Genomic DNA, 27,970 nt, shown 5'->3' on the forward strand with positions numbered 1-27,970 from the left:
CAGATCTAAAGTAAATCACTATTTGAGTTTCTCAATAGCATCAAGCTTTAACACCTCAGTTTGTGTGTAACATCAAATTTATGCATATTTCCTCCTCAGGATTCAGTTTTAATTTACATTTCAAGCAATTCCATTTCACCGTTTACTGAACATCTACTTTTTGCCAGGGACTGTGCTAGGTTCTGGGAGTACACAACGGTCCCTGTCCTCAAGGACCCTATATTCTAATGGGAGGGATATGTGTACACATATAAGTGTATTAGTGATGGGAACAAAAGAGAGATCCAAACAATGACAGAGTCCTTAATTTTTTTTTTTTTTTTTTTGGTCAGGGACCCATTTGGTAGCCCAGTGAAGCCTATGGATTCTTCAAAATATTTTTAAATATTAAAAGAAATGCTAAATTTGTTAAAAATCAGAGAAAATAAAAATGTGATATTTTTTCCTGTCCAAGTTCATGGATCCCCTGAAATTTCTCCATGGTAGGTACACAGATTCCAAAAGTTAAGAGCTCCTGCTCAAAGAAAATTTCAGATGAGAGATAACACTACTTGACATACCAAAAGGCAATTGGTTCTGATATCTGTAGATCCTGTTCTGAATACTGAATAGCTATAAGGTAGCCTTATTAAATATATCCTACATGATACCAGGACTCAGACCACTTTTCTGAAGGATCTTTAAAAAAAAATGTTGATTCTCCATGTTCTGGAATAAACAGTATAATTCTTCAAGGTATAAGTGGCACATAGATGACTTAAATCCTTTCCATGCCTAATAGTATATAAAGGAGTATTTAACCAATTCAATAAACATTAAAGTCCTCTTTAATATTTGGTAGAGATCTATAAAGAAGAAAAATTCCAGCCCTCAAGGAGCTTACAATAAGACATATGTGAATGTATCTGACTAGAACTATGACATTCCAATTTCACACTGACTGAAAAGCTTGAGGATACTGAAAGGTGAAAATGCCCAGAGAGAACCAGTCTGTTCTTAATGCCAGTTCCAGTAATGTCTTATGGATGTTTTGATCAAAATTTCAATAATATCCTTTCCTATTCAACCCAAAAGCTCCTATTCTAAACCCCTCAACTGGATGATACACTAGGCTTTCAACTAAAGACGGGACCATAATACCAAAAATACCCCACCTCCCTTTTTTTTTCATTACCCTTTGCTGTTCCCCTGAATTACTCTGACCCCTTGTATCTATTGGGGAGATTCTGAGATTGGAATTATGATATTCAGTTAGGAAATGCTTATTTCAGTTAATGAAATCCCTTTGTGAATTCCTAGTAATTTTTCCCCCTAGGGAGGGATAGGACATGCACAAATAACTATAATAGAAGTCAGAATCGTGTGCGATAAAGGTCAAATTGAGGGAAAAGAGAGATTGTGAAATGGAATGCTCTTCGAGGGGAAGCTTCAAGAAAGATGTGACACCTGAGATGGGTAGACCTTTCAGTCAGGAGAAAGAATTACAGTAGGTGAGAATCTGGGGAGAGTACAAAACACAGGGGGTGGGGAGAATGGGATTAAGGGAAGAAAGGCAGTACAAGAGAAGAGAAAAGCAAATAGTTTCATTTGACAGGAACATATAAATGTGTGAAATAGTGCTGAAAATGTAGGCTAGGGCCAAGTTGAGGAAGATCTTGAATTGATCAAGTTTTACAGAGTTTATATTCTAGTTTGTACCAGTGGGGGAAAAAAAAGTCAGCAAAGGATTCAAGCATGATAGAAAGTATCCTGGCAATCAATTCCTTTTATCACTTTATGAAAAGAAAATGCCCAAAGGTTCACCATTGTTTCATCTCCTGACACAGCAAAAATCCTAATAGGCAAACTCTGGTTTCAATCCAAGAAAGCAATGTATTCATTTATTCCTTTTTAAAATTTTTATTTTCAATCATCAAGTATTCAAGAAATTGTAAACAAATGTTTACAAGTACAGTGACAGTAGCTTTCATTAAACACAAGGTGATAAATATATTAAATGTTACTAAGTGCTCTCAAAATAAATAGTAATTTTAAAAACCACAAAATGAGCCTTCTGTATGCAACAATTCAAAACAGCCTCTCATCACAAATATACTTCTATAAAGGATGCACACACAACAGACCTACACACATACACACACACACACACACACACACACATACACACACACACACCTATACTCACATACACCCCAACCACTAAGGACCTAATGCCAAATTATTTTGACACCATATAACATTTTTCAAAAATTAATTAGAAGCCAGTGTTCCTGTTTCATGCTCCTAACCTATCGATCATTTGGGGTTTGTGGTAGAGGTATTCTTTGGATGAAGAATGCCCACTATAAAATCTCAAGTTTTTTTAATGTTTCATTCTTGGATACCAAGTCCAAATGACTTTCTTTTGTACAACTTTTTGGCTTAATGTGCCCCAGTAGTTATTTTAGTTTTCAGGGATGTTTTCTGTTTCCATTTCTACCCAGTAACAACAATGGGTCACCACAAAAAACATCACCCTTCAAAACCTCTTCATTAAAAACACCTTATTGGTGTAAACCTTCTCAAGAAGAAATAACAAAAGGTAATCTGAACCACGTCACTATTTACCTTTTTCTGAAACTACGCTTAATATCTGGTTAGTGTTGCTAAAGTAAATATAAAAAGCACTGAGTTTTCTATAGAAAAAGTATTTTCTATCACACTGTACATTTCCGCAGCAGAAATTCTCCATTGGTTAGATGTTGCATAAGTCATAGTAATGAGCATGAGAAGTACTTCTTTCCCTGGAAATGCTCCAGTTTTCCAAAAGTAAAGCACATGAAGTCACATAGCACTGGAATACTGGGAATAATACCATGGAATTAGCTAATGGTGAACATGCATCCTTGGACACCAGTAGCACCAATGCAGTTCATATGTTCCAGAAGCAACAGAGAGGAAGGACACTGTAGGCAAGGCTGGAGTGAATATTGATCCTTCCTAGAGTTGGGTAAAGCAAGCCCTGTTTTGAAAGATCATCAGATACATATAAAATTTTCCCCAACTTGAGAACAAACCAGTGGTATATCTAGTGACCTTGTTTGAGACAGAGAAAATGAGAAAGGTTATTACAGATGATTTCTATTCTGAAAGCCTATTCACTTAGCCCAGCAGCCATTCTGCAGAGCCTGTTATTATGAAATGCATAATGGAAACATGTGTAAGGCTCCCTACTGGTCTGGATAATGAAGAATGAAGTCTGAGCCAAATTTAGGTTTAAATAGCATTGTGAAATCTATCTGTTAGGGGTTTAAATTATTTGAGATGCAATTATACAAGTAATTGATGGTCATAAGTATGTCTGTGCACTATCTACGTTGTTGAAAATACACACCAAAGCATATTCACCAAAGCTCTCCCATCCCCAGAAAGGGACGCCAGAAATGATAAGGTCTGAACTTTGAAATACCTTGAGTTCTGGATAGTTTGTGATACAATAGGAATTGATTATTTCTTTGATGCCAAATGAGGAAGAGGAATGGAGAAAAGATATCCTGATTCCACTGAAGAATGCAAGCTGAAATCAAGGGACTCTGTCTTTTTTTTCTTTTTTGTTCTCTGCTGAACAGATCACATAAAAATTCCATTTGTAGTCAGCAGAAGTGTAGGTCCTGGACTGCCTCCCAAGACTGCCCCATCTTGGCACAGACAAGCATAAAATTTGGTCCTAGGGAAGTGGTTCTCAAATTGTGGTCCTTGAAGGTCCTCTAGGTGGTCCTTGGTCTTATGTATTATTCTCATCCTTAAAATGAAGTGAGGTACAAATGAAAAATTTACTTATGATACCTGGTTTGATACTAAACCTCCCTTCTCAGCAGTGTCATTTTATCTGTCTATTCTGGGGCAAGTATTTTCATGATGACTAACAAAAGCAAATGAGTGGATTAGGTGGTACGTGGGGTCTTTCCCCACCTGAATGACTTTTGGACCAATGAAGTTTGAGAGCCACTGAAATAAAAAACCAACCAAGAAACAGAAAGAGGAAAATAAAATTGATGTTAATTTTTCTGTATTTGTTGCTCTAACAAATAGAGAACTTTGGTATTAAGAGACAGGTTTCACATCCACTGATATGGCAACCAGGTCAAATCAACTACATTTTGTACGGAGTTTGTTATATTTTGGGAGCTATGATTTGAACTATAACATATCCAAATCTGAACAATTGAAAGAGTCTGGATTTAAAATCAGAGGACTTGCTCTTGACTCTGAGTTCTGCTATTTACATCCCATGTGTTCTTAAGGAAAAGCACAACCACTGAGCCTTGGTTTCGGAGTTGGAACAGATCCCAGTCCCTTCCAGCTTGAGGTCCTATATTATGAAGTCATGATACAAAGAGTTCTACTGTATTGTTATCACTACAGAGCGGTCGTGCTATGATGATGTTCCCATGCTTTGTAGGATAGTAAATAGAAATGAAATTTCCATAGTCAGAGTGCTCATTTCCTGACAATTAAAAAACTGAATTTGGACTGTTTTCCATTCAATGACTAGAAGTGTTAGTTTGCAATACTCTCTACTTTCATAATAATAGGTCAAGGATCTCTGATTTCACTCATGATTGGTGTAAAAACTCCATCTAGTAATGTGGTGGACAACCTAATAGATTAATGTTAGGGAGCTTCATGAAGCTCATAGAAGTTAAATAACTTGCCCATGGTAAATTAATCAGTAAGTGGCAAGGGTGGGATGTGAACTGAGATCTTACTGAATCTGCTTCCTCTACTCTAATACAAAGCGTTACTGTCTCAATTAATTATAACAATAACCATAGCTAGAATTTATATAATTCTTCAAGGTTTGGAAAGCACTTTACATACGTTATCTAATTCATATATTATGTATTAATAAACTAAAACTAAATACATTAATGAAATTATATTTTCAAAACATGAACACGGTTCACTAAAAAGGTATGATAGTTGTTGACCCTCTCAGATGGATAACATGGCATAATGGGAGGATCGTCTAACTAAGAGTCCTAAGAAGACCTGAGTTATAGGTCTGGTTTTGCTACCAACTAGCACTGTGACTTTGGACAAGTAACTAATCACTAAGCCTCAGTTTCCTCATCTGTAAAATAAGACTGATTGTATGTCTTCCCTTGTCTTCCCAGCAAATAAGAACAGATGGAAAAACACTTTGCACAATGTAAACACTCTTTACAAATGTAAGGCTTTACATCAGAGAGTTTAATCAAAATATCTCTCCCAATATCAATAGTAAAAAATGTAAAATACATATTGCATAGGATCATATATTTTCAAAGTTGGAAAGGACATTTGAGGTCATCTACTGCAACCTCTTCATTTTACAGAAGAGGAAACTGAGGCCCAGACAGGTTAAATAACTTGTCCAAGGTCATCCACAAGTACTCAGTAGTAAAGTCAGAGATAGAACTCGGGATCTACCACACCTTGCTACTTCCTATACTAAGCTGGTTTGTGTATCCAACCAAGGAAATGTGTAATATTCTACAACAAATATCATTAAACATCTCTGAATTGAATTCAATAAAATATCCAATTCCTCAGTTCATCCAGGTGGGTCCTGAATAGCAGAATTTGGCCCAAGCTCTCAATCACCAATTTGGTCTTTTGTCAAAGGAGGCACTTGAATGCTTTTCAGATTTCATTACTCATAGAAGATACGCTCATAGCCTCCCAGAGTTTATTAGGTATGTGTAGGAACATTAATCATAGCCAATAAGAGCAGGTGGTTTGGTGTGTATTTTTGACAAATCTTAAGAAAAGCTTCACTAAGAATTTTGTTTAAGCTGATATCCACCAAAGAACTAACGGAAATACTAACACCTCAGAAGAACAAAAATGTTCTAGGAAAAATAGTCACACACAAAATTGCCTGACCCTTTTCCCACAATTCCAAAATTAATTATCAAAGCAAGGCTTAATTAATGTGCTTAATTAATGTTAGGAGCTTTATTTAGAATGCATTTTAATGCCTAAAATGGGTTTTTTACATACTCAATATGGAATATAAACAGATTTGAGGTATATCACTACAAACTTATTCTAACAGGATGCTTACCTAAATGACCATTAAGATAGATTCAGCATTAAAATCTAGTGAAATATATCATTAAAATTTTAATAACACCTACACCTAGGATTTTTCTTGGATGTTCTACACAAAGTAGTAAGGAAAGTATATATGAAATATCATTATAAACTTATGCAATTGCTTCTTAAATAAACATCCCAGATAGACAAGCACACGGGTATAGCTCTTGAAAGCAGTCTCCTTGAGACACTACTTAAGAGGTAATGAACAGAAACTCATGTGTTATAGAGGCTTCTCATTAATGGATGCCTAGTTATTTCATTACTTGCCTATGCCTGGAAATGCAAGAGTTAGACACTTAGTAATCTAACCTACTGGGAAGTGCTAATACCAACTTTCTTAAAGATAGCAAGAGGTTTAAAGGACATCCACCATCACCACTATAACCATCCATATGCAGGAAGTGTATTATTAATGAAATCTCAGAAATCAATATGGGGTACATCAAATGGTAGAAAAGAAAACCATTCCCTCTCTTCCTCTTTCCAACAAGTTCATTGGGTTGATGAAGCAGTCAATTAACATCATCAAATCTGGGGCCAGGGGAAAGAAATGTGGGATGATGTAGGGAATGCTGAACTCTTCAGCTCTACCTTCTCCCCTCTGCAGGTTAAATATAAGAAAGCCCCAGGCAGTAATCTGACAATAAGCATGATCAAATCTTCAGTGTGCTGCTCAGAATCTCCTTTATCCCCTTAGAAATAAACACTTGGTGCAAAAATATCTCATAGTAAGGGCCTGAATGATCCCAAGTGCCCTGGTGTGGTCATGTCCCTGAACCTCACCAGAAGCAGCCTTTGTTAAAAAAAAAAAAAAAAAGGCATGAAAGCATGAGACTTCCTGCCCAAGCTGAAGCCCTGACAGGACATGGGAAACAAGCAACTTCATTACTACTGCCTGTCTTGTGGTTAATAAGTATTCCCCCACAGGGTGAATAGCACTACATGAACTGTATGGCAGAGAGACCATAAAATTAGGGAGGTACTTATAACTTCCATTCATTGTGGTATAGTTGAAAGAACACTGGCTATTGAGTCAGAGGCCATGGATTCAAATCCTGCCTCTGATACTTACTGCCTGGGTGAACTTGGTAAAATCACTTACCACCTCTGGGCATCAGTTCCCTCGTCTCTAAAGTAAGGGGATAGGACTAGATGACTTCCAAGCTTCCTGCCAGCCTTAGGCCGATGATCCTATGGAATAGCTAAAACCAGGTGGGTGTCAATGAATCAGATCTTCCTTCTGAGATCACCTGTTCAGCAACTTGCTTTCTCCTTTAGAAACACTCTTTCATTTTTAGCAATAACTATCTCTCTACAAACTACAGGCAACCACTCCAAAAACACAACTAATGTGGCTAAAAAGTAAAGAGAAATCATTCTATCAAAGAACATGCAAGTCTGGTATTCATCTTACTCCTCCAATCCAACTAAGACTAAATTGTGGTAAATCTCATCCCTAAATCATGAGGCGAAACTGTCAGACTCACATTTCCATCTGTAGGAGACAGTTACCTAGAGGTGAGACCATCTCTTATACTGGCCCTGAAGACTAAATAACACCACCCCACAAGTGACCATGCCCCACAAATTTGCTAGCTACTCATTCTATAGCATGTGTAGCTATTTTAGGTATTGGGTACTAGGAGGCATATTAAGATCAATCAAAATGGAACTTTATTTAGTGCCTATGACAAAGCTCTACTCAGATGGATTCAATAAATATTCTTTAAAGGCGAACATTAAGTGGATGTAAAAGGAAAAAACTCTCCCTTTTAGGGCTACCCCAGGATATTCAAGATGGTAAAGAGGAAAGAAATCAAGGTGGTAGGAGGATCTCATGAGATGTGATTCAGGAAAATAGATTCATTTCTTTTAATCATTTTAATTAAATCTTTGTTGACTGACTGACTGGTACCAATTCACACAACTCATTTCTACTGGCTTCAAAAGGATTTCTTACTCTCAAATATAGCTCTCCTGATTTAATACCCTAATTTAGGGAGAATCCAAAGCAATTTTCTTTAAAGGAAACTATAGATACCTATGATTCCATCCAAGCACTTAGAACCACAGTGTTGAAATGGTTGCCAAGTAGGTTAGGGGCAGGTGGTGGGAAAGATGAAGAAGAGGCACTCACTATTTTTATTTTAAAAGTTAAAAATGTAGCTGCCTTGACTGTGATCTTAGCCAATGAATTTGTCCAGCAACTATCCTAGAAAGGAAGTCAGCCAGGAGCTTTCTCAGAATCGAAGTTTCTCACTGTGCCCTTTTTACAATATCAATAACATTTTAGTTTATTTCCAAGCCCTTGCATTTACGATTCAGCAGCTTCTTTCCCAGTCTTAGAATGGAGGAGGCTGAAATAGAAAACATGCTATGAATTCAAGTGTTTGCTATACTGGGTGCTGCCTATGGTGTCTTTGAAGCTTCTGAAAACTTTCCCTGATATCTAACTCTTCTATGGCTTACAGTTATCAATAGTACTTTAAGAAAAAAGAGGACAAATTTTTTTAGCTTCCTTTCCAGACTGAGCTGGATCAAGGTCTCTAAAAAACAAATGAACATGCTGCACATACAAATTTCCAACCAAATTGCATAGTTTAGGCAAATTCACTTGTGCTTTGTAGCAGAACTCACAGTAGTTATCATCTAAAAACTATGATTTGTAAATGCAAACCTGATGAAACATCTCACCTTTATTTGTTTGAAGTCTATATTAATGATATGCATCTCTATTATTCTTCTCATAATTCTACTTCACGATTTAGAATATCTCAGCCTTTGACTTATACTAGATTGGAGCATGAACATTAAATTAATATAGCCGAAGTTACAACCTATCTTTAAATTCCATTTTTAGGAGACGGGGATAAAGAAGACTCTTAAGTCACATTGAGGTATCCAGCTCGCAATCAGTAATGGCTGTTTGCATTGAGTTTTGTTGGTTCATAGATTATGAATTTAGAGTTTAAAAAAGAAAGAAAAGAAGAAGGCACGGGTGTTTCACAAGGCGCCATTTTCAATCCAACCAACAAAACCTAAGTCTTCCATTATGAACCTTCAGGGAAGGGGGCTACATGGCAGCAGTGGCTTCTTCCAACTCAGGGTCTGCTGAGGAAGTTATTGCTTCTGGAAAGGGCCCAGGGTATGTCTGTGCTGTGTAACAGATTCCTCTTCTAAGACCCCTTTCTTCCTGGAGCTCCCCTCTGTTGTTGAAAGTTGGACATGATATAGTGCGAGAATAATTTTCACAGGGATCTGTGTGGCAAACCATCTCGCTAACAGTGTTCAGAGGGGATGCCCTCCACCTTTGCCTCTGCAGCTGTTTCTCTTTGTATTTTATAGAGTACCAGGCCAGGAAAATAAAAATAAATCCAACAAATTTGAGGCCAGCCGCCAAACCGAAATAGACAAAACGAAATGATGTCACATCATATTCCCAACAAGAGCCTTGCACGCCACAGTCCTGTTGCCAAAGCATGCAGGTGGTGTCAATAACTGCTCCAAAATAAATTGGAGTAGGAATGTATGCTAGAAGTTAAAAAAAAGAATCCATATTTAGTATGTATTAAAAAGAGAAATGCAATTTACACAAGTTTTGAAAATATGGGTTTCCACTAAAATAGGCTAAATAAATAAGGCTTTGGGTTTTTGATGCATGTAATTTTCTTTTGGGTTGCTTTACTTATTTATTTTTGTGACAAATAATAGGATCATATATTTAGAGAGAAAAAGGGCCTTCGTGGTCACTGAGTCTACCCTTGCCCCTCATTTTACATATGAGGATACTAAGGTCCAAAAAGGTTAAGTAATTTTCCCAGGGTCACATAGCTAGTAAATATCTGAGGTAATACTTGAACCCAGATTTGTCTGTCTTTACTTACAGTCAGCATTCTACTATACCACCTTACCTCAAACTTTATTACAAAAAATTCATTGCCATAAAATGTTTATTATAATGAAAATATACTCAGAAGCTCATAGCACTAGTCATTATTGACAGTTCAATTCATTACAATGAATTGCAGAAACAAACAGTTTGGTTTTTTTCTTCCAACCCCCAAACTTATAAGGAAAATTTACAAGAAGCTCTGGAATCATGTGCCAATACTTTGCTATGACATGAAATTCTGACCATCACAGGTCTATCTTGGACCTGGTCTACATTGCTGAAATATCAAAAGAGGTTTCATTCAAAAGTGTCAGATACTGCATCATGGGAGACAGCTTTTATTGATAATTAATTTGGTATTTTGTGATTGGGCTTTACCTCTTTGGAACATTCATCCACTGAGCTAATACCTATCCTCTGGGGCAAAATAGATCAGATCTATTTCCACATGTCAGCCCTTTAAATACTTACAGATTTTTATGTTACTCCTAAGTCTTCTCTTCTCCAGGCTAAATATCTCTAGTTCCTTAAACCCAGAGAACACTATGGTGGTTGTGTGGATAACACATAGCTGTCTATCAGACAGAAAGTCTACAATGAGTCACTTCCCCTATGCCATGCACATGAGAGGTGCTGACAGGGAATGAGGGAAAAGGAACTTTAGGCCCTTTGAGGGTTAGAAGTAGATTTGTTTTTGTTTTTGTTTGTTTTATAACAATGACATTTTTATTTATTTTTTTGTCTTGACTTGTGATTTTATCCCTGTAGGGAATTCCCAGGGAGCAAACACCCTCCACCAATGAAAACTTGCAACCGCTCTGTTATTTTACAGTCGAAGAGAGTTGCCTAGGCCACTAGAAAGTCAAGGTACTTGTCCAGGATCACAGAGTCAGAATATGTCAGAGGCAGAACTTAAACCCAGAGACTAGCCCTCTAGTGACTACTCCAAACTACTTCTCAAAATTCTTTTAGGAAATCACAAATGGGTGCAGAGAACTTGGAAATCTCCTTTTCCTTTGAAGATTCTGACAACGGGTGTTGACCTGTGTGCATAGCTAAGCCTTCTAAAAAGCAATAATGCCTGACAATTAAATCAGGTAAATCAGAACTGTTGACCACATTCGGCACAACAAACTTCACAAGATGAAGGCTCAGGAGAGAGAACACAAAAAGAAAAGACTCCTTCTCTACACTTCCCTACCCCTTCTATTAGACAATCCTTTGCAGAAACAATTTTTCTTCTGTGAAAATAGTGATTTCCTTCAACCCCCATACCTGCTTGAGTTGGCCCCCATTCAATTCTCTCAAAGTACTCCAGATTTATTTTGCAAACAACATAGGTTATAAAGCACCTTCTCAGGGAAAAAAAAAAAAACCTTCTATGGGTACAAAACTGTTACCATATTTTACAAGAAAAAAGAAAGCTTTCACCCTCTGGTTATCTCTAGAAAGCCAACATGAGAAACAAGGGCTCCTGACAGCCACCAGAGGATTCCAGTAACACTGAATACATCGAAATCCTGGTTAAAAGATTCTTCCTCCTTTAATGTAGAAATGTGGTTCACACTTGGAAATTCAAGGCATGGAACCACATTCTTTTGTCCTGTGGACAAAAGTACTGATTGCTGGAAAGAATAACAGCAGCTGAGGGAAATGAGAGGCTGCAATTTAAGATTGAGCATCTATCAAACGAGGAAGTCTTTTTAAAAATGCATTGAAATTGGTGGAGCAAACAGGCTCAGAGCTGTCAGTTTAGAAAATGCTTCAGCTAAACTTATTTTCTCTACATTTCCCTAAAGTATCAGCTCAATGAATGAGGGCAAGAGTATTTATAAAACCAAAATGATGATGTGAGGCCACCAACGAAGACTGATGTTACAATCTACTACACTGCTTTCAGTTGTGTTAATGATCCTGGTTCTTAAAAAAAAAAGAAGTCTAGGGGGCAGCTAGGTGGCACAGTGGATAGAGCTCTGAGCCTGTAGTCAGGAAGACCTGAATTCAGATCTGACCTCAGACACTTACTAAGCCTTGTGACCCTGGGCAAATCACTTAACCCTGTTGGTCTCGGTTTCTTCATCTATAAAATGAGCCGAAGAAAGAAATGTCAAACCACTCCTATCTTAGCCAAGAAAACCCCAAATAGGGTCATGAAGAGTCAGACATGACTGAAATGACTCAACAACAAATAGGACCATTCTCCAAAGAATTAGGCAACTGAATAACTTACTCTCAAGAGAAGAATGAATACCATCATTTTAATTATTAAAAATGCACAACAGGACAGAATTATGTATATTCCATAAGCCTATTAATAAGTCTATTGCATACTGCTGTGGCTTATGATACTTAAAATTTTAAACTGTTTAGGGAATGAAGCCTAAATTTTGATTTGTACCTTAAACAACATAAATTCGATACGGCTTTTACTTCATCACAAGTGAAAAATCAAATTGGACACTTTAGAGCTTAGACAATTGTAAGTAAGGTGAATTTTAGTGTGTGTAAAGTGGATTTTTTGTTATACTTTCTTAGAGTTTTCTTCCCAGGATCCATAGCCATAACAATCTCTATTTCCCAGGGGTTAGATATGAGTTCTCACGATCATGGTTCAAAGCAGTTTCTACTACGCTTGCGCAGTAGATATAGAGATGAAATAATATAAAATTGTGAGGCTATGCTGGCAATGTGCCTTCTTTGTTGTTGCCCTATATAGCAAGTGGGTGCTGGTCAGTGACTGGGGACCCCCATGAGGTAAATGTGCAGGCTGAATGCTGTGCATGCATTGATCGGCCCCCATCAAGGTTTGGGAGGGGGAATCTGTGTGTTTGCTTCAACCGGCTCCCATTGAGGCTTGAGCGGATTTAGGGGAGAGCACAAGTTGTGCCTGTCTCGACTGACCCCATTGAGACTAGGGGTAGTTGCCCCCACTTCATGCCGGCCCCTACGAGAAGGGTTGTTAGGGAATGCTGTAGGAGTTGGAGCTCCCATTATCAGCAAACTCCCTTCAAGAAGACTAGTCTAGAATAATATAAGCTTATTTAACCCCTTATGATGACTCCATTCCTGTCTTCCTGTCTGACCAGATCAAAAGTGAACCTGCTAGTGAGAGGAGTGCTAGAAGTCCTCCTGTGTCTCTTTCCTAAGAAATGGCATAGTCGGTGTGTTTACTTTCGAGTTAGACGACCCAGGTTCAAAAGTCATCTCTGACACTTATGTGGCACCAGGCAAATAATATCACCTCTCTGGGCCTCATTTTCCTCATCTGCAAAATGTAGGAGTCAGGCTGGATAGGTTTTGAGGTACTTTCCAATTCTAAATCTATGATCTTAAACCATTCACCTTTTATTTGTTCAAATCAGGATAAGTGGTATCCTCCAGGTCAAGTTGTAAAATCCCAGCCCCTAACGAAAACAAGCAACTTTTCATTTTCAAAGGCAATTGAGGAATCCACCCGCAAAGAGGAGCTAAGAACTGTATTTGGAAATTCAGAGACTTACCAAGTGTTCGTAATAAAACAAACTGCATTCCTAGTGCAAAAGGTCTCTCGCCATCTTCCACAGACCTGGCCCAGGAAGGGGGAAAAAAAAAAAAGGAAGGAAGGAGAATGTTTTGAAATAACAGTTTCAAATTAATTCTGCTTAAATGAAAACCTACATACATATCTAGATGTATGTATTCCTTAAATCTGAAAAGTCTAGTGGCTAAGAGAAAAGCTATTACTGAATCTAAACAAATATAAGAAATAAAAATTCCCTTTAAATATAGTGAGAAAAATCAGCTTATTGCACGCTGTCTTGAGGAGGGGAAAGGGGAGGGAAGGGGAGAAAATTTAAAACTCAAAAGCTTATGGAAGTGAATGTTAAAAACTAAAAATAAAATGAAAAATAAATATTTTTAAATTATATAAAATTTTATTTTATATTACATAATATTATATATAATATGTCATTGTTATATAATATTATATATAATATAACATTATTATATATATATAGTACATTACATAAATAAGAACAAAATTTAAAAATCTGCTTAATGTTGATTGTTTCTATGCCAAATAAGAATGAGTTGGAAGGGACTCTCAGAGAACATCTACTTTACCCTAAAATTTCATAAGAATCCCCTCAACAATATACCCAACAAAACTTTTTCTTTAAGGCATCTAATGAGGGGAGCCCAGATAACTCTTTGGACAGCCCACTGCAGCTTTGAACAGCTGTTAACTGTTAAGGAATTTATCCTTGAAAGGAACCTAGACTTTTCTCTTTGAAAAAATCCACCTATCAATCCTAACAGTACCCTCTGGGACAAGGCAGATCAAATCGTTATCCCTTTTTAAATGAAAGCCCTTTAGATAGTTAAAGAGAGCACTTATGTTCTCCTACATCTTCTCTTCTCAGACCTAAACATCCACAATTCTTTTAACTTATCCTTCATATGACATGAATTCTAGGCCTTTAACCATATGGGTCAGCCTCTTCTATACATCCTTCAATTATGTAGCATAACGGATAGTGGGCTAAACTTGGAATCCTGTCTCAAACATTTGCCAGGTGTGTGACTCCAGGTAAATGACTTAACCTCTCAGCCTCAGTTTCCTCATCTTTAAAATGCAGATAATAATAACACCTACTTCACAGCATTAAGAGGACCAAATGATATGATATCTGTAAAGTGCCTGGCAGTTCATATAATTCTATAATGTTAGCTATTATTTTTATTCAACTTTACAATGATGTCTCATACATTTCTAAGAGAGGGAACAGGGATCAGAAAGGAAGTAACTTTATTTTACTTCCATAGTGTCATTTCCAAATTTGATAAGCACATTATTTATTGCCTTTAAGTCATTAATAAAAAAAATTAAACAGCACATAGCCAAGTACAAATCACTAAATTACTATTCCATTCACCACCTCCTTTATAAGTTATCATCAAACTAATAATTATTCCTTGGGTTGGGCCAGTCAACCAATTCTAGGTCAACTTACTCTGTGTCTTTTCTAGAAGAATAGGAAAAGATTGCCAAATGCTTTATTGAAATCTAGGTAAGCTCTAAGAATTCCCCTGATCTGTCCAGTCTTAGTAAATGTGCCAAAATAGAGAATAAGAATAATTTAGAATGATCTTTTCTTGATGAAGCCATGCTGGCCCTTGGTAATCACCACTTCCCTTTTCTACCTGTTCATTAATGATCCCTTTAATAATGAATTGTAGAATTTTGCCAGAAATCATATATTCATTCAACAATCATTAAGCACCTACTATGTGCAACACACTTAAGTGAGTGCTGGAGACACAAAGACAAAAAAATGAAAACTTTGGTTCGTAGCAGATTTTTAGCAAATATTGGAAAAATGGAAGCCCTTCACCATGAATTCCCTCTTCACCTCTCTTCCTGATCTCCTATCACTCAGATGCCTTCCTCCCCTCTCTCCTCCTTCACTCCTGTTTCCCACGATAAAGCGGCTTCTCTCTTTGCCAAAGCTGCCCTCTCTACATGGAATTCTATCCCATCTCCCATTCTATCCCATCTCCTCCACAAGATCACCTCCTCTGTCATCCCCACTCTTTCACTTATTCTCAATCTCTTCCTCTCTACAGGCTAATTTTCTACTGTCTACAAATATGCACGTGTTTCCCCACTCTCAAAAAATTCACACTTGTTCCTCCCATCCCCACTATTGTCCTATATCTCTTCTGCCCTTTGTAGCTAAATTCAAAGTCATCTTTAACAGATACCTCCATTTTCTCTCCTTTCACTCTCTTCTTACTCACAGTGTGACTTCTGACCTTAGGTTCCACCATAAACGACTCTCTCCAAAGTTATTCATGATCTTCCAGTTGCCAAAAATTCGATGGTTTTCTTCTTTCCTCATTCTCCTTGACCTCTCTGAGGTCAGCACTGACCCTGTTGATCACTCCTCTGTGATACTCTCTTCTCTCTGGGTTTCCAGGACATTACTCTCTCCTGGTTTTCCTCCTGCCTCTCTGACTACTCTTTTTCTGTCTCCTTTGCTAGATCTTCCTCCAAATCATATTCTCTAATCATAGGTGTCCCTCAGAGTTCTGCCCTGGGCCCTCTTCTCTTCTCCCCCTGTATTACTTCACTTTGTGATCTCATCAGCTCTCAAGGATTTAATTACCATCTCTATGCTAATGATACTTAAATCTACCTTTCCTGCCCCATTTTTTCTGCTAACCTCCAATCTCACATCTGCAACTGTCTTTTTTTTTTTTTTGGCAAGGCAATTAGGGTTAAGTGACTTACCCAGGGTCACACAGCTAGTAAAAGTCAAATGTCTGAGGCTGGATTTAAATTCAGATCTTTCTGATTCCAGGACCAGTGCTCTATCCATTGCACCAACTAGCTGCCCCTCCAACTGCCTTTCAGACATCTCAAACTGGACATCTTAAATTAATATGTCCAAAACACAACCCATTATCTTTCCCCCTAAATCCTCCCCCTTCCTAGCTTCCCTATTACTGAAGAGAACACAACATCCTCCTAGTCCCTCAGGCTCACACACACACACACTCACTCACTCATATCCAAGCTGTTGCTAAGGCCTATCGTTTTCAACTTTGCAACGTCTCTCTAATACGCCCCCTTCTCTACCCTGACACTGACATTGCCACCACTTTAGTGCAAGCCCTCATCACCTCACACCCAGATTATTGCAATAGCCTGCTGGTGGGTGTGCCTGCCTCAAGTCTCTCCTCACTCTAACTCATCCTCCATTCATCAACCAAAATGATTTTCCTAAAATGTAGGTCTGATTATATCACCCCCTTCTCCAATAAACTCCCATTTCTTCCTGTTGCCTCAGAAGCAAATACAAAATGCTCTGCTTTGGGGCAGCTGGGTGGCGCAGTAGATAGAGCACCGGCCCTGAAGTCAGGAGGACCTGAGTTCAAATCTAGCCTTAGATCAAACACTTGACACTTACTAGCTGTGTGACCCTGGGCAAGTCACTTAACCCCAATTGCCTAAAAAAAAAAAAATAATAATTCTCTGCTTGGCATTCAAAGCCCTTCATAACCTAGCCCCCTCCTACCTTTCCAGTCATCTTATACCTTACTCCCCAACACATACTTTTTGATCCACCAACACTGACCTCCCGGCTGTTCCATGAATATGACATTCCATCTCTTGACTCTGGGCATTTTCTCCGACTGTCCCTCCTTGCCTGGAATGCTCTCCCTCCTCCACTCCAACTGCTGACTTTCCTGGCTTCCTTTAAGTCCCAACTAAAATCCCATCTTCTATAAGAAGCCTTCTCCAACCTTTCTAATTCCAGTACCTTCCCTCTGTTAATTACTTCTCATATATCCTGTGTATACCTTGCTCTGTAAATACCAGTTTGCATGTTGTCCTCCCCGTTAGAGTATAAGCTTGTTGAGGGTAGAGACTGTCTTTTGTCTCTTTTTGTCTTAGTATGGTGCCTGGTACATAGTATGCACTTGGTAAATATTTATTAATTGAATGATAGTGGATGGCCTGGGTTTTCATGATGTGAAGAGTCACTGTACTGCCAGGGGCTGCTTACCAATGGCATGAACATGGCAATAGAGGTGAAATTAGAACCTCTAAGTGTTGTGAGCAGGGTGAGAATCCTTCCCTGATGTTTCAGCTAAACAATTATGTCTCACTTTTAGCCTCTCTGTCTCAGCCGGCTACTAGATGCTGAGCACACAAAGCTGATCCTTTCCTTTACAACCTCTACATGCAGCACTTTTCTAATCTCGATAATGTCTTGGAGAAATAATTCTATTATACCATACTACCCTTTAAGTACATTGGTCAGCAGTGTGGCCATAAGTTCCTGGGTAACCCCAAATCATCCTTTCTATTACCCTAATTACTGAAGAAAACCACAGTACTGACTGGAGACGCTGGTGTCAAAGTGTTTAATAGGAAAAAGGCAAAATATCTCCTTTCCAATTTTGTAAAAAGCACCGAAGCACAGAGCTAAGAAGATCTGGGCCCTGCTTCTGCAGCATATTGGCTGTGTGACCCTGGGCAAGTCATTGCCCTTTAATGCCGTAGGCAGCTCTCTACAACTAGGAGTTGCAGAAAACATGCTAACTGGCTTTGGTAGAGGCAAATTCCTCACCTGAGAGCTCTCTATGCTAATGAAATCACGAGTCTAGTTCCTCTCCCTGAAATAAACCAACCGGAGACAGGAAGAGCATGCACGCATGGCCAAGTGAAAAAAAAAAATCTGTCTCTTTGTCAATATATTTTCTCCTTGATTCTAGATCAGGAAGTACAAAGATAGTTAAATCAACATTAGTAATTGCTTGTGCAGAACAAACTACACTTGCCATCCAACCTAGAATCGTAGAATCTCAGAATCTTGGGGCCAAAAAGGACCTGAAAGGCTAACTAACACAACCCAAAGTTCTACCAATCAACCAATCCATTGACAAGCATTTATTAAGTGCCAACTATGTGCTAGGCATGGCACAAGGCATTGGCAATAGAAAGACAAAAACTAAATAATCCCCGAATTTAAGGTGAAGAAAACATACACATACAAGTAAGTACAAAATAAATATAAGGAAAGTTCCATAGGGCTGAGGAGGGGAAGGGACAATGAGCTGGGGGGAATTAGGCACTTGAGATGAGCTTGGAAGGAACCTAGGGATTCTAAGAGGTGTCATGAAGGAGGGAGAGCATTCCAGACCTGTGGAATATGCAAAGGCAAAGAGACAGGACATAAAATAGCACGTTTGAGGAACACAAATGGGACGGTTTGGCCTGACCACAGAGTGGGAGAAGGGCAGTATATCTGCTCAGTCTAGAGTCATGTTATGAAGGGCTCCAAATGCCAAACTGAAGAATTTTTATTTTAACCTCAAGGTTATAAGGAGCCAGTAGAGCTTTTAAGCAGGGGAAGAGCATGGTTAGATCTCTGCTTTGGCAAGGACTGCCACTTTGACAGCTTTGTATCTTAAATGTTTACCAAGTGCCTGGAACATAGTAAGCATTTAATAAGAGTTTGTCAACTGAGTCCACTGTGTGGAGAACAGATTGCTGAGGGAAAAGACTCTGAGGCAGGATGACCCTTTAGAAGGCTATGGCAATAGTTCAGATGAGATATTAAGAGGGCCTGACCTAGCGAGGTGACTGTGTGAGTGGAGAGGAGATGTTAGCCATTGGGCAAGTAGAATTGGAAAGGCTTGGCAAGAGACCCAAACAGGAATACATTCTATAACATCCAGTAAGTGTCCATCTACCACCTGCTTGGAATCTAGGGGAGCCTTGTCTTTTTAGTACGAATCATTTCCCCAGTTCCATAGGCTTCTTGTTGCTCCCCTCCAGTATCAGACGTGGTTTTGCTCGCAGGTTATACATATTCTCATGGAGCCAGGTAACAAAGCAGAACTTTTCAGGGTTGGCATTTTTAGGAAGCAGGGACATCCTATGGAAGCTATCTCAGGGGTAGGGTTAGGGATTAGAACAAGTTAGCACTGTCCTCTGGTCCTTGCTCCTAGCCAGTCACATACCAACCCCTTTCCCATCCAAAAAAGAGCACAAATGCTGGGCAAGTGCCTAAATGCCCTCCATCTCATTCCATCCAAACTCTTCTCTTCTCTGAGTTATCCTGTTCAGTTCCCAAGGCAGGGCTAGGCTTGTATGACCAAGGTGACCTTTGATGCCTCTTCCAGCTCAAAAATAATGACCTTTCAAACCCTGATATTTTACAGTAGCTTCTATTAGTATAATGAAGGCCTCCTTGTAAGGATAATCCAGGGCTCACCTGAGTGTGACTATGATGGCTGATGGCTGAGCACATGCTGTTATGAGAGTAACAATGAAAAGAAAAACAAGGAATGGAATAAGGGTATTACAGGTCCGATTGCACTTCCCAGACACGGCGTAGCCATTCTCGTTGAGATAGGTTTTGACGATGACCATCCGGAGCTGACTCCGCTGTCCCACCGTCGGTGCAGTGATGACCTGTCGACTCTGAACACAGGCACATTCTGTGTAATTACGTACCTGAAGAAAGGAAATGGATAAAATAGCATTCAAGCTAAACACTGTGATCAGCAACAACAACAAAATTCACAGCAGGGAAATAATAAGACTGTGAAAGCAAAATTTCAGAATGAGTGGTTTTTGGATGAACCTTAATTTGTAACTACATGCATTATGCTCACAAAGTTATATGATGTGCTCATCAATAATGACAATCAGCCTCAAAAAGAAAAATAAACTGAACAGGTTAGAATGAATCTAAGTAGAAAATTATATAGGGATAGATAAATTGGTGCAGAAGAAAAAGCACTGAACTTGGAAGCACAGGATCTGGGTTCAAATCCCTACCTTGCTAGGTACTATCTGTGTGACCATAGGCAAGTCACTTAACCTCTTTGGGCTTCAGTTTCCAAATCTGTAAAATGAAGGGATGGACAGGGTGACCACCAAGGTCCCTTCCAGCTCTAAATGCACGATACTATGAAGAACAATGAGGTCCAAAGGACGCACATCTTGTCAGTAAACTCTTCTTAGACCAGTAAAGAATGCTGACCATCAAGGCTTCCTCCATGAACCTTCCCTGTCCACTCCAATGTTCATCTCTCCCTTTTCTTGACTCCTGAAATACTTACTGTCTGTATTATTCATTTAGCTCTCACCACACTATCTTATTTAGTTGTTTAACTATTAGAGTGTATAGTCATCCTGGAAGCCAGGAAAACCTGGATTCAAGGCTCACCTCTGATACAGACTAGCTTGGGGATTCTGGGCAAGGCTAACCTCCCAGTGCCCCAGGCAGCTAACTCTCCGAAAGTAAGTGGAAGACAAGGTGCTGACCTATATTAGCAGAAGGGAGTTTGCTCACTTTGGAGCTCTCTATACCAATGAAGTCAGAGGTCTAGAACATTTGTTTATATGTAGGTCTTATGTCTTTGGCTCTGCTGAGGTATTATTGTGTGTTACATTTCTTTGTGAGCATCAACCCCCCCCACACACACACACATATACATAGTATTAAGCATACTGTTAAGGAATATCACAAAATCCCAGAATTTCAGGGTTAGCAGGAATCTCAGTAGCTAGTAGTCCAACCCATATTTGAATGGGAAGCTCCTTACCAGCTGGAAAACTGATAAATGTTTAATGATGGGCTGGGAGGGAAGGGGTGGAAATGCACATATACATACACTTCTAAGTTTGATCTGCATTATTAAGACTTTCTTAAGTCTAGACAATCAACAAAACAATAAATTAAGCCCAGATTTGTAGCAAATGCTACAATATTTTTGAGGTTTAAATGATCAGACTGAAAATTTAACAATCTGCTCTTACAAGCCAGGTTCTAGCACACCCCTGGGGAAAGGGGTAGTAACTTGGGCCTGTGATTTCATTGATACTGAAAATTCCTGGACAAAGAAACTCCCTTTGCCAATGCAGGTCAGTCCCTTTTCTGCAACTTAAAGTCTTAAGAGAGTTGCTTAGATCACTGTGAAGTAAAATGACTTGCCCTGGGTCTCACAGCCAGTGGATGTCAGAGGTGGCATTTGAATGCAGGTCTTGCAGACACTGAGGCCAATTCTCTAACCACTTTGCCATTTTGCTATAGAAGATACATGTTGTTAATATTTATTAATAATAATCATCATCACAGAATTTTCTCCTTTTAAGTCATAGCAAGTCAGACCCTGTGAGTAAAACTACTTCATCTAGTAGATTACATGATATGGGAAATGGGCAACTTAAAAGTCACTATTATCCTGGCATAATAAACTGAGCAAGGGAATAGTTTTCTAGAAACATTAGTCAGTCAAAATCTCCCCCTATTTTTAATGATACTTTTAATGCAAGGCCAAAACAAGTGAAAAATTAATTCAGCCAACTACCATTTTTGCATTTATAACCAATTAAAATTAAAAAATTATATCAACCACCCTCATTTGACTGATTTTTTGTTTCTCTTTAAAAAAAAATAAACCTGCTGCATTCAATGAATTAGAAAACTACTTTGACATTTTCATCATCCAGTATAGTGGTAAGAAGTGTGACTAAGGAAGGCTGTTTGGCCATCTGCTTGCCATTCAGCAAACAGATGCCATGAAAGAGTTAATGTGCTTACACTAAAGAACTAACTTAATACCAAAGAAATATTTGGGTATTGGACTTAAGGCCTACAATGACTCACGCACTGAATTTGGTCCATTAAATAAAAAAATAAATAAATCATCTATAATCTATTTTACAACTTGCCACTGCATTTTTATGTTTTAAAATAGAAAGATCTTTATATCTATCTATATATATATATATATAATGTTTGTTTGTTTGTTTGTTCAGTATGGTAGCCCCACACCACCAATCCAAGAATGTCAAAGATATTTTAATGTTGTCTCCAAAATAGGTTCTTTTTAGATCCAAAATAGTGTTCTTTTTTTATGTTTGTTTATTTGTTTTGTTTTTTTGGCTAGGCAATGGGGTTAAGTGACTTGCCCAGGGTCACACAGCTAGTACGTGTTATGTGTTTGAGGCCGGATTTGAACTCAGGTCCTCCTGAATTCAGGGCCGGTGCACTATCCACTGCGCCACCTAGCTGCCCCAAAATACTGTTCTTATACAAGAAGACAACACTTTATTTTGGGGAGGGAGTTTACCTATTATTTAATTGATATAAGAATACCCATGTGGAAACTCCCCATTCCAATTGAGCTCAGAAATCTGTTTCTAGCTTATATTCTGAAAGTTCTTGAATTCAGAAGTTGGGCATCATTTGACCAGAGGGAAAGGGTTTCCTTAATAGCATGCTTCTCAGAGGAGAAGACAACCAAGATAGCTAGTTGGCTATCTTGGATTAGAGAAAGCCAATACCTGGAGGACCAGGAGATCTAGACCTATAAATTCCTTGTACAGTAGAGGTGAAACATCAGTAGTACAACAAAATTGTCATTACCTTACAAGAGTGGGCGAGATTATAATGAGCATAAGGGGCTATTTGATCACTGTTTTATGTTTCTTGCATTTGTTTATGTATATCTTTGAGTCTCCATCTTATACATTTTCTGTGGGTTGAAAGAAAGGCTTTCTGATAACCCATTAAAAAAAAAAAAAAAGAAAGTTACTTGAGAAGATAAGTAACTTGCCCATGGTTACACAGCTAGGTTTTGTTAAAGCAGGAATTAAACCTATTTTCTATGCTCTAGGCAGCTAGGTGGCCTTGGAGTCTGGAAGATTCATCTTCCAGAGTTCAAATCTGGCCTCAGACACTTACTAGCTGTGTGACCCTGGGCAAGTCACTTAACCCTGTTTGCCTTGGTTTCACCTGTAAAATGAGCTAGAGAAGGAAATGGCAAACCACACTAGTATCTTTGCCAAGAAAATTCCAAATGGGGCCATGAGGAATTGGACACAACTGAAAATGACCGAACAACAACTTCCAGGCTCTGAAACTTATCCTTTAGTGATTGTGCCACCCTGCCTCACCCACATTAAATAATTGTGTACAGGATAATGTTCAAGTTTCCTGAGGAATATGTTAAATTTTCCTGGGATTCAATTTCTTCATCTACCAAATGGGAATAACAGTATTTGCACCACCTATCTCACAGGGTTGCTATGAGAAAAATGCTTAGTAAATTAGCAGTAATATATTTTATTACAGAAAAAAGAGGCTGCCCAATGCTAAATTGCATGCAAAAAGTAGGAATGATGTCATCAAAGAGGTGAATGACCAGAAACGGACCTGGGCCAGTGATGTTGTAAGAGCACAGGATAATCAGTGATACAATTCTTAGCTGAATTCATATGCAGGTGTTGTCAGCAGATAGGGAAACCCTTTAGGACACTGGGTGGATCTCTCTGGAGGATTTATGGGTAGTCGTGGATTAAAGTCCCAGTGAAAAGGTGGGAATGGATTGTAAGGTGTGTATATGGTGGGAGGGATACCTAAATAAATAAACTCACAGATTCATTGGATTATTAAAGCTTGGCCTGGGAGAGCGCTGTCAAACTCATAGCCAACAACTCACAAAACTCCTGAGTGTGATCCTCAACCAGATTAAAATGTAATTGGGAAATGTTTAACAAAATAAATAAAAATGCAATCCAGCACAGCAAATGTTAATTTGTGGTTTTCTAAGTCTACTGCAGCCCAGGAATCTGTTTCTATTAGAGTTTGACACCACTGGCCTAGAGGATAACAGTGCTGACCTTGAATTCAGGAAGACATGGGCTTAAATCCTACCTCTGGCACTTACTATCCATGTGTTCTCTGAGAAAGTCTGAACCCAGTAACCTCTCTGAGAGACTCTATTTCCTTATTTGTAGTATCAATACAAAGGGAACTATGAGGTTCAATTCAATTCAACCGGTATTTATTCAGTTCCAATTATGTGCTAGGCATTGTGCTAAGCCCTAATAATAAAAGAACAAAAATTACACAGCCCCTTCCTTCAAGGATTTTACATGCTACTTGGGAGACATAGCACCCACTCAGATAAGTAATCACAAGATAAATATAAAGCTATTCTCAATGGCACTAACAACAATGGAAAACAGCTCAAACTGAGACTTGAGGAAAACTAGGGTTACAAAAAGGGGGCCATAACTTCTACACAAGCACTTTACAAACCTTTAAGTGCTACATAAATGTTCTCAGTAACATTATCCTTATTAATCATAATAAATTTTTCTATAGTTAATAGAATCATAGATTCTCAGGATCAGAGGCTTTAGAGCTAGAGGAGAACTTGGAAATAAGCTTATCCAACACTCATTTTATAAAGGAAGACTAAATTCCAGAGAGTTCAACAGATTTGCAGGTAAAAAAAAAAAAAAGACCTAGTCAGTAAAAGAACTAGGATTGGAAACCAAGTGCTCCAACTCTGAATCTAATGCTCTTTCAGCTAGAATGTTTTTTTATGTGTTATTCATAACTTATGGGGAAATGAATTCTCAAAATAAACTTCGAAAGGCTGAACCAACAGAATTATCTTTAACCCGAAGTTTAAAAAAAAAGTATAATATCTCTTTGGCTCCTAAAAACAGCTTATGAGGAGATTTTAAAGACCCCAATTGTGTCAAAAGTATAGCTTACTCACACATCAGATCTAGTTCATGAAATAATAGAGAAGAAATCAAAGACCATTCACTTTACTGTTCTATTTCATGAGCATCAACTGCAGTGGCCATGTTGACCTTCACATTTGCACACAAGAGATGTCAAAAGAAAAAAAAAAAAGAGGAGAGTGATGGAGAGGGGTGAACCTTATCATGTTGCACTGAGCCAGTAATGCAAATAGCCAAAGTGCTGGTGTGGAAGTCAACTGCCTCCTCAAAGCTGAGCTCATCTCTGGAGAAAGGTAATATTGCTTCATTGTCTTTCCTCTAGGTTGTGACAGAAGGCATTTTGATGGTTAGGGTAAGCCTCTAATGAATAAAAATAACTGCATCACAACAGTAAATGAATATCTACATGTCCTGTGTCATGGAAAGGTGGATTAATAACAGTCTGTGAATTTGCCCCAAACACTTACCCCCATACTATGATTACCACTATTGGCACAGCCAGCCAGACAAGGGTTAAAGTATGTAATTCCATCTGATCCACAGACTGGCTCATACTCATGGATTTTACAACCACAGTTAACGTTGCAACTTCCTGTCAGATTCCTGTGGGCCATGGTGAGAGAAGGCCTACAAGCAAAAAGAAGAAGAAAGGTTAGAAATAACAAGTACATAAAACTTAATTTTGAGATAGCTGATCATTACAATTATAGATTTTAGAAAAGAGATGTTTTTTCCAGGTCTTTATTAACAGTGGGGTATGTGGGACCTACATTGCCAGACTTCTTTTACATTATTTCCTTTCGTTCTACATTTCAATCACATTGAACTATGAACCATTCCCTAAACTGAGCATTACATCTCCTGCACCCATGGTTTTGCATGGGCTGTCTCCCATGCCTAGAATGCCCAGGGATGCCTCTTCACTTCCACCTTAGAATCTCTAGCTATCTTCGAAGGCTAAGAAGTCAAGTACCATCTCCTACCCTAAGCCTTTCCCTATTCCCCCAGTTTTAAGTGTTCTTTCCTTTTTTTTTTTTTCAAAATTATCTTGTATTTACTTATCTCTGACTGTGTTGTAACCCAAAGGAGAATGTAAGTTTCTTGAGAACAGGAATTGTTTTTCTTTTCTGTGTTTGCATACCTGGTACAATGCCTTCCTCATAGTAAGTGCTATATACATATATAGTAAGTGTTTATAAAATTCCCCATAGTAAATGCTTAATAAATGTTTGTTGAATTAAATCAAAGCCTTTATTCACATAATTGAAGGAAGAAAAATTTTGCCTTAATATTCTAACATTTCTGGTCTAATATTTTTTTCTTATCTATACAACTACTTTAGTTCTAGTCTTCAATTCAGTGCAAGCCTCTATACTTCCAAATCAGAGAGCACAATGCCCAACACACAGTAAGTGCTTAATAAATGTTTATTCCTTTCCCTTCCTCTTTCAAAAGAAAAATTGCTAATTGAATATGACTACATGAAAATAACCTTTAAATCACTAACAGTTAGAGAAATATCAATAAGAACAACTGTGAGCTATCATCCCACAGAATGCAAGTTGAAAAGGTGACAAAAGATGAGAACAGTTGATGCTGAAAGAACCCAGAGAAGACAAGCACACTGATATTCTGTTGGGGTGCTGTGAAGGGGTACAACCACTCTGGATTCCCTATTCGGAACTGCACAAAAAAGTGACTAAACCACCCATGCCCTGTGACACAAGAATCTCCCTCCATCATCACCATCACCACCACCACCACCACCACCACCACTACTGCCACCACCAAGTAAGTCAAGGACGAAAACAAGGGGCCAATATGGGTATTCATAACAACATTCTTTGTGAGACTAGACAGTTCAAAACAAAGAGGGTATCCATTGTTCGGGGAATGACTAAATAAACTATAGCCTATTAATGGAATGGAATATTACAGTACAACAAGAATGACAACTATAAGGAATTCAGAAAATGTGAGCAGATTTGTATGAACCGATGGAACACAAAATAAACAGTACCAATAAAATACACAATGACTACAACAATGTAAATGAAAAGGTCACAAACAGCACAAATCCCCCTCACAAATCTTCACATTTATCTTTATAATCCTCCCTGTGCAATGGGTAGGAATTAATTTCTCTGTATGGAATTACCTTTAAAAATGGGGAAAAAAGCGTTGGTTTTTTTTCCCCAAAAAACTTTGGAATCAACATAGTGGTATAGCTATTCAGTGATACAATAAAGAAAGCAGTGAGTTAGGTCTGCCCTCCCTCAAGAATGTCTAAGCTCAGAGCATCACTCCTGAGAAAATGGGGGATTTGGCAAAATAACAAATCAGCCAGATTCCAAAGGGGATTACATGAAGTGCTAGGCTGAGCACTCAGCACCATATCTTCCACTTAGCAGGTGTTCAATATTTGTATTTGACTGAAAGCATAGCTCTTCTCAGATAATTATTTCCCTTTCTTTTAATTCTTCACCCACCATCTCTTAGCTAGAAGTTATATTTACAGAAAAGTCATTCATTCATTCAACAAATACTTATTGAGGAATTGTTGTGTGCAAGGCATGTCTTTAGTTAAGTGATCTGACAACAAAGAAGAAAGCAAACCAAGCATCAAACTGGAAATCTCAAAACATTGCTTTTTCCTAAAGGCTTTTCTGCTCTTACCTATTTCCTATTTTGAGAAATGAGTCCCTTGAGTTTAATAAAATAAAAGTAAAATAAAAATATGGCTAAGAGAAACTTCTAAACCAAGCAAGAAAGAATAATTATTTTAATTCATCTCCCTTGCTTACATGGGTGGAAAAACTTGTCAAAGATCCATAGAACTGCATGAATTAATCCATATTAGCACTTTATCAACACAATTCTTTTCTGTGTATCCATTCTCTCTGACA

General features: G+C 38.3%; 1 protein-coding gene across 2 annotated transcripts in view; it reads right to left on the minus strand.

Moving 5' to 3' along the window:
- LOC114053871 (solute carrier organic anion transporter family member 5A1-like) overlaps nt 1-27,970 on the minus strand; it is a 190,847-nt gene that overhangs the window by 21,040 nt on the left and 141,837 nt on the right. Inside the window, exons 6-9 of one of the 2 annotated variants that reach the window (XM_027876975.1) lie at nt 25,532-25,691; nt 19,786-20,027; nt 13,516-13,580; nt 8,824-9,654 (exon numbers count right to left, since the gene is read on the minus strand). In XM_027876975.1, the coding sequence (XP_027732776.1) occupies nt 9,197-9,654; nt 13,516-13,580; nt 19,786-20,027; nt 25,532-25,691 (925 nt within the window). In that variant the 3' untranslated portion in view covers nt 8,824-9,196. Of the gene's footprint in view, nt 1-8,823; nt 9,655-13,515; nt 13,581-19,785; nt 20,028-25,531; nt 25,692-27,970 lie in introns of those variants that run through there. The other variant, XM_027876976.1, reaches the window with a different exon arrangement.

Source organism: Vombatus ursinus, unplaced genomic scaffold, assembly GCF_900497805.2.
Source record: "Vombatus ursinus unplaced genomic scaffold, bare-nosed wombat genome assembly UNPS02014812.1, whole genome shotgun sequence".
Taxonomy (NCBI): Eukaryota; Metazoa; Chordata; class Mammalia; order Diprotodontia; family Vombatidae; genus Vombatus; species Vombatus ursinus.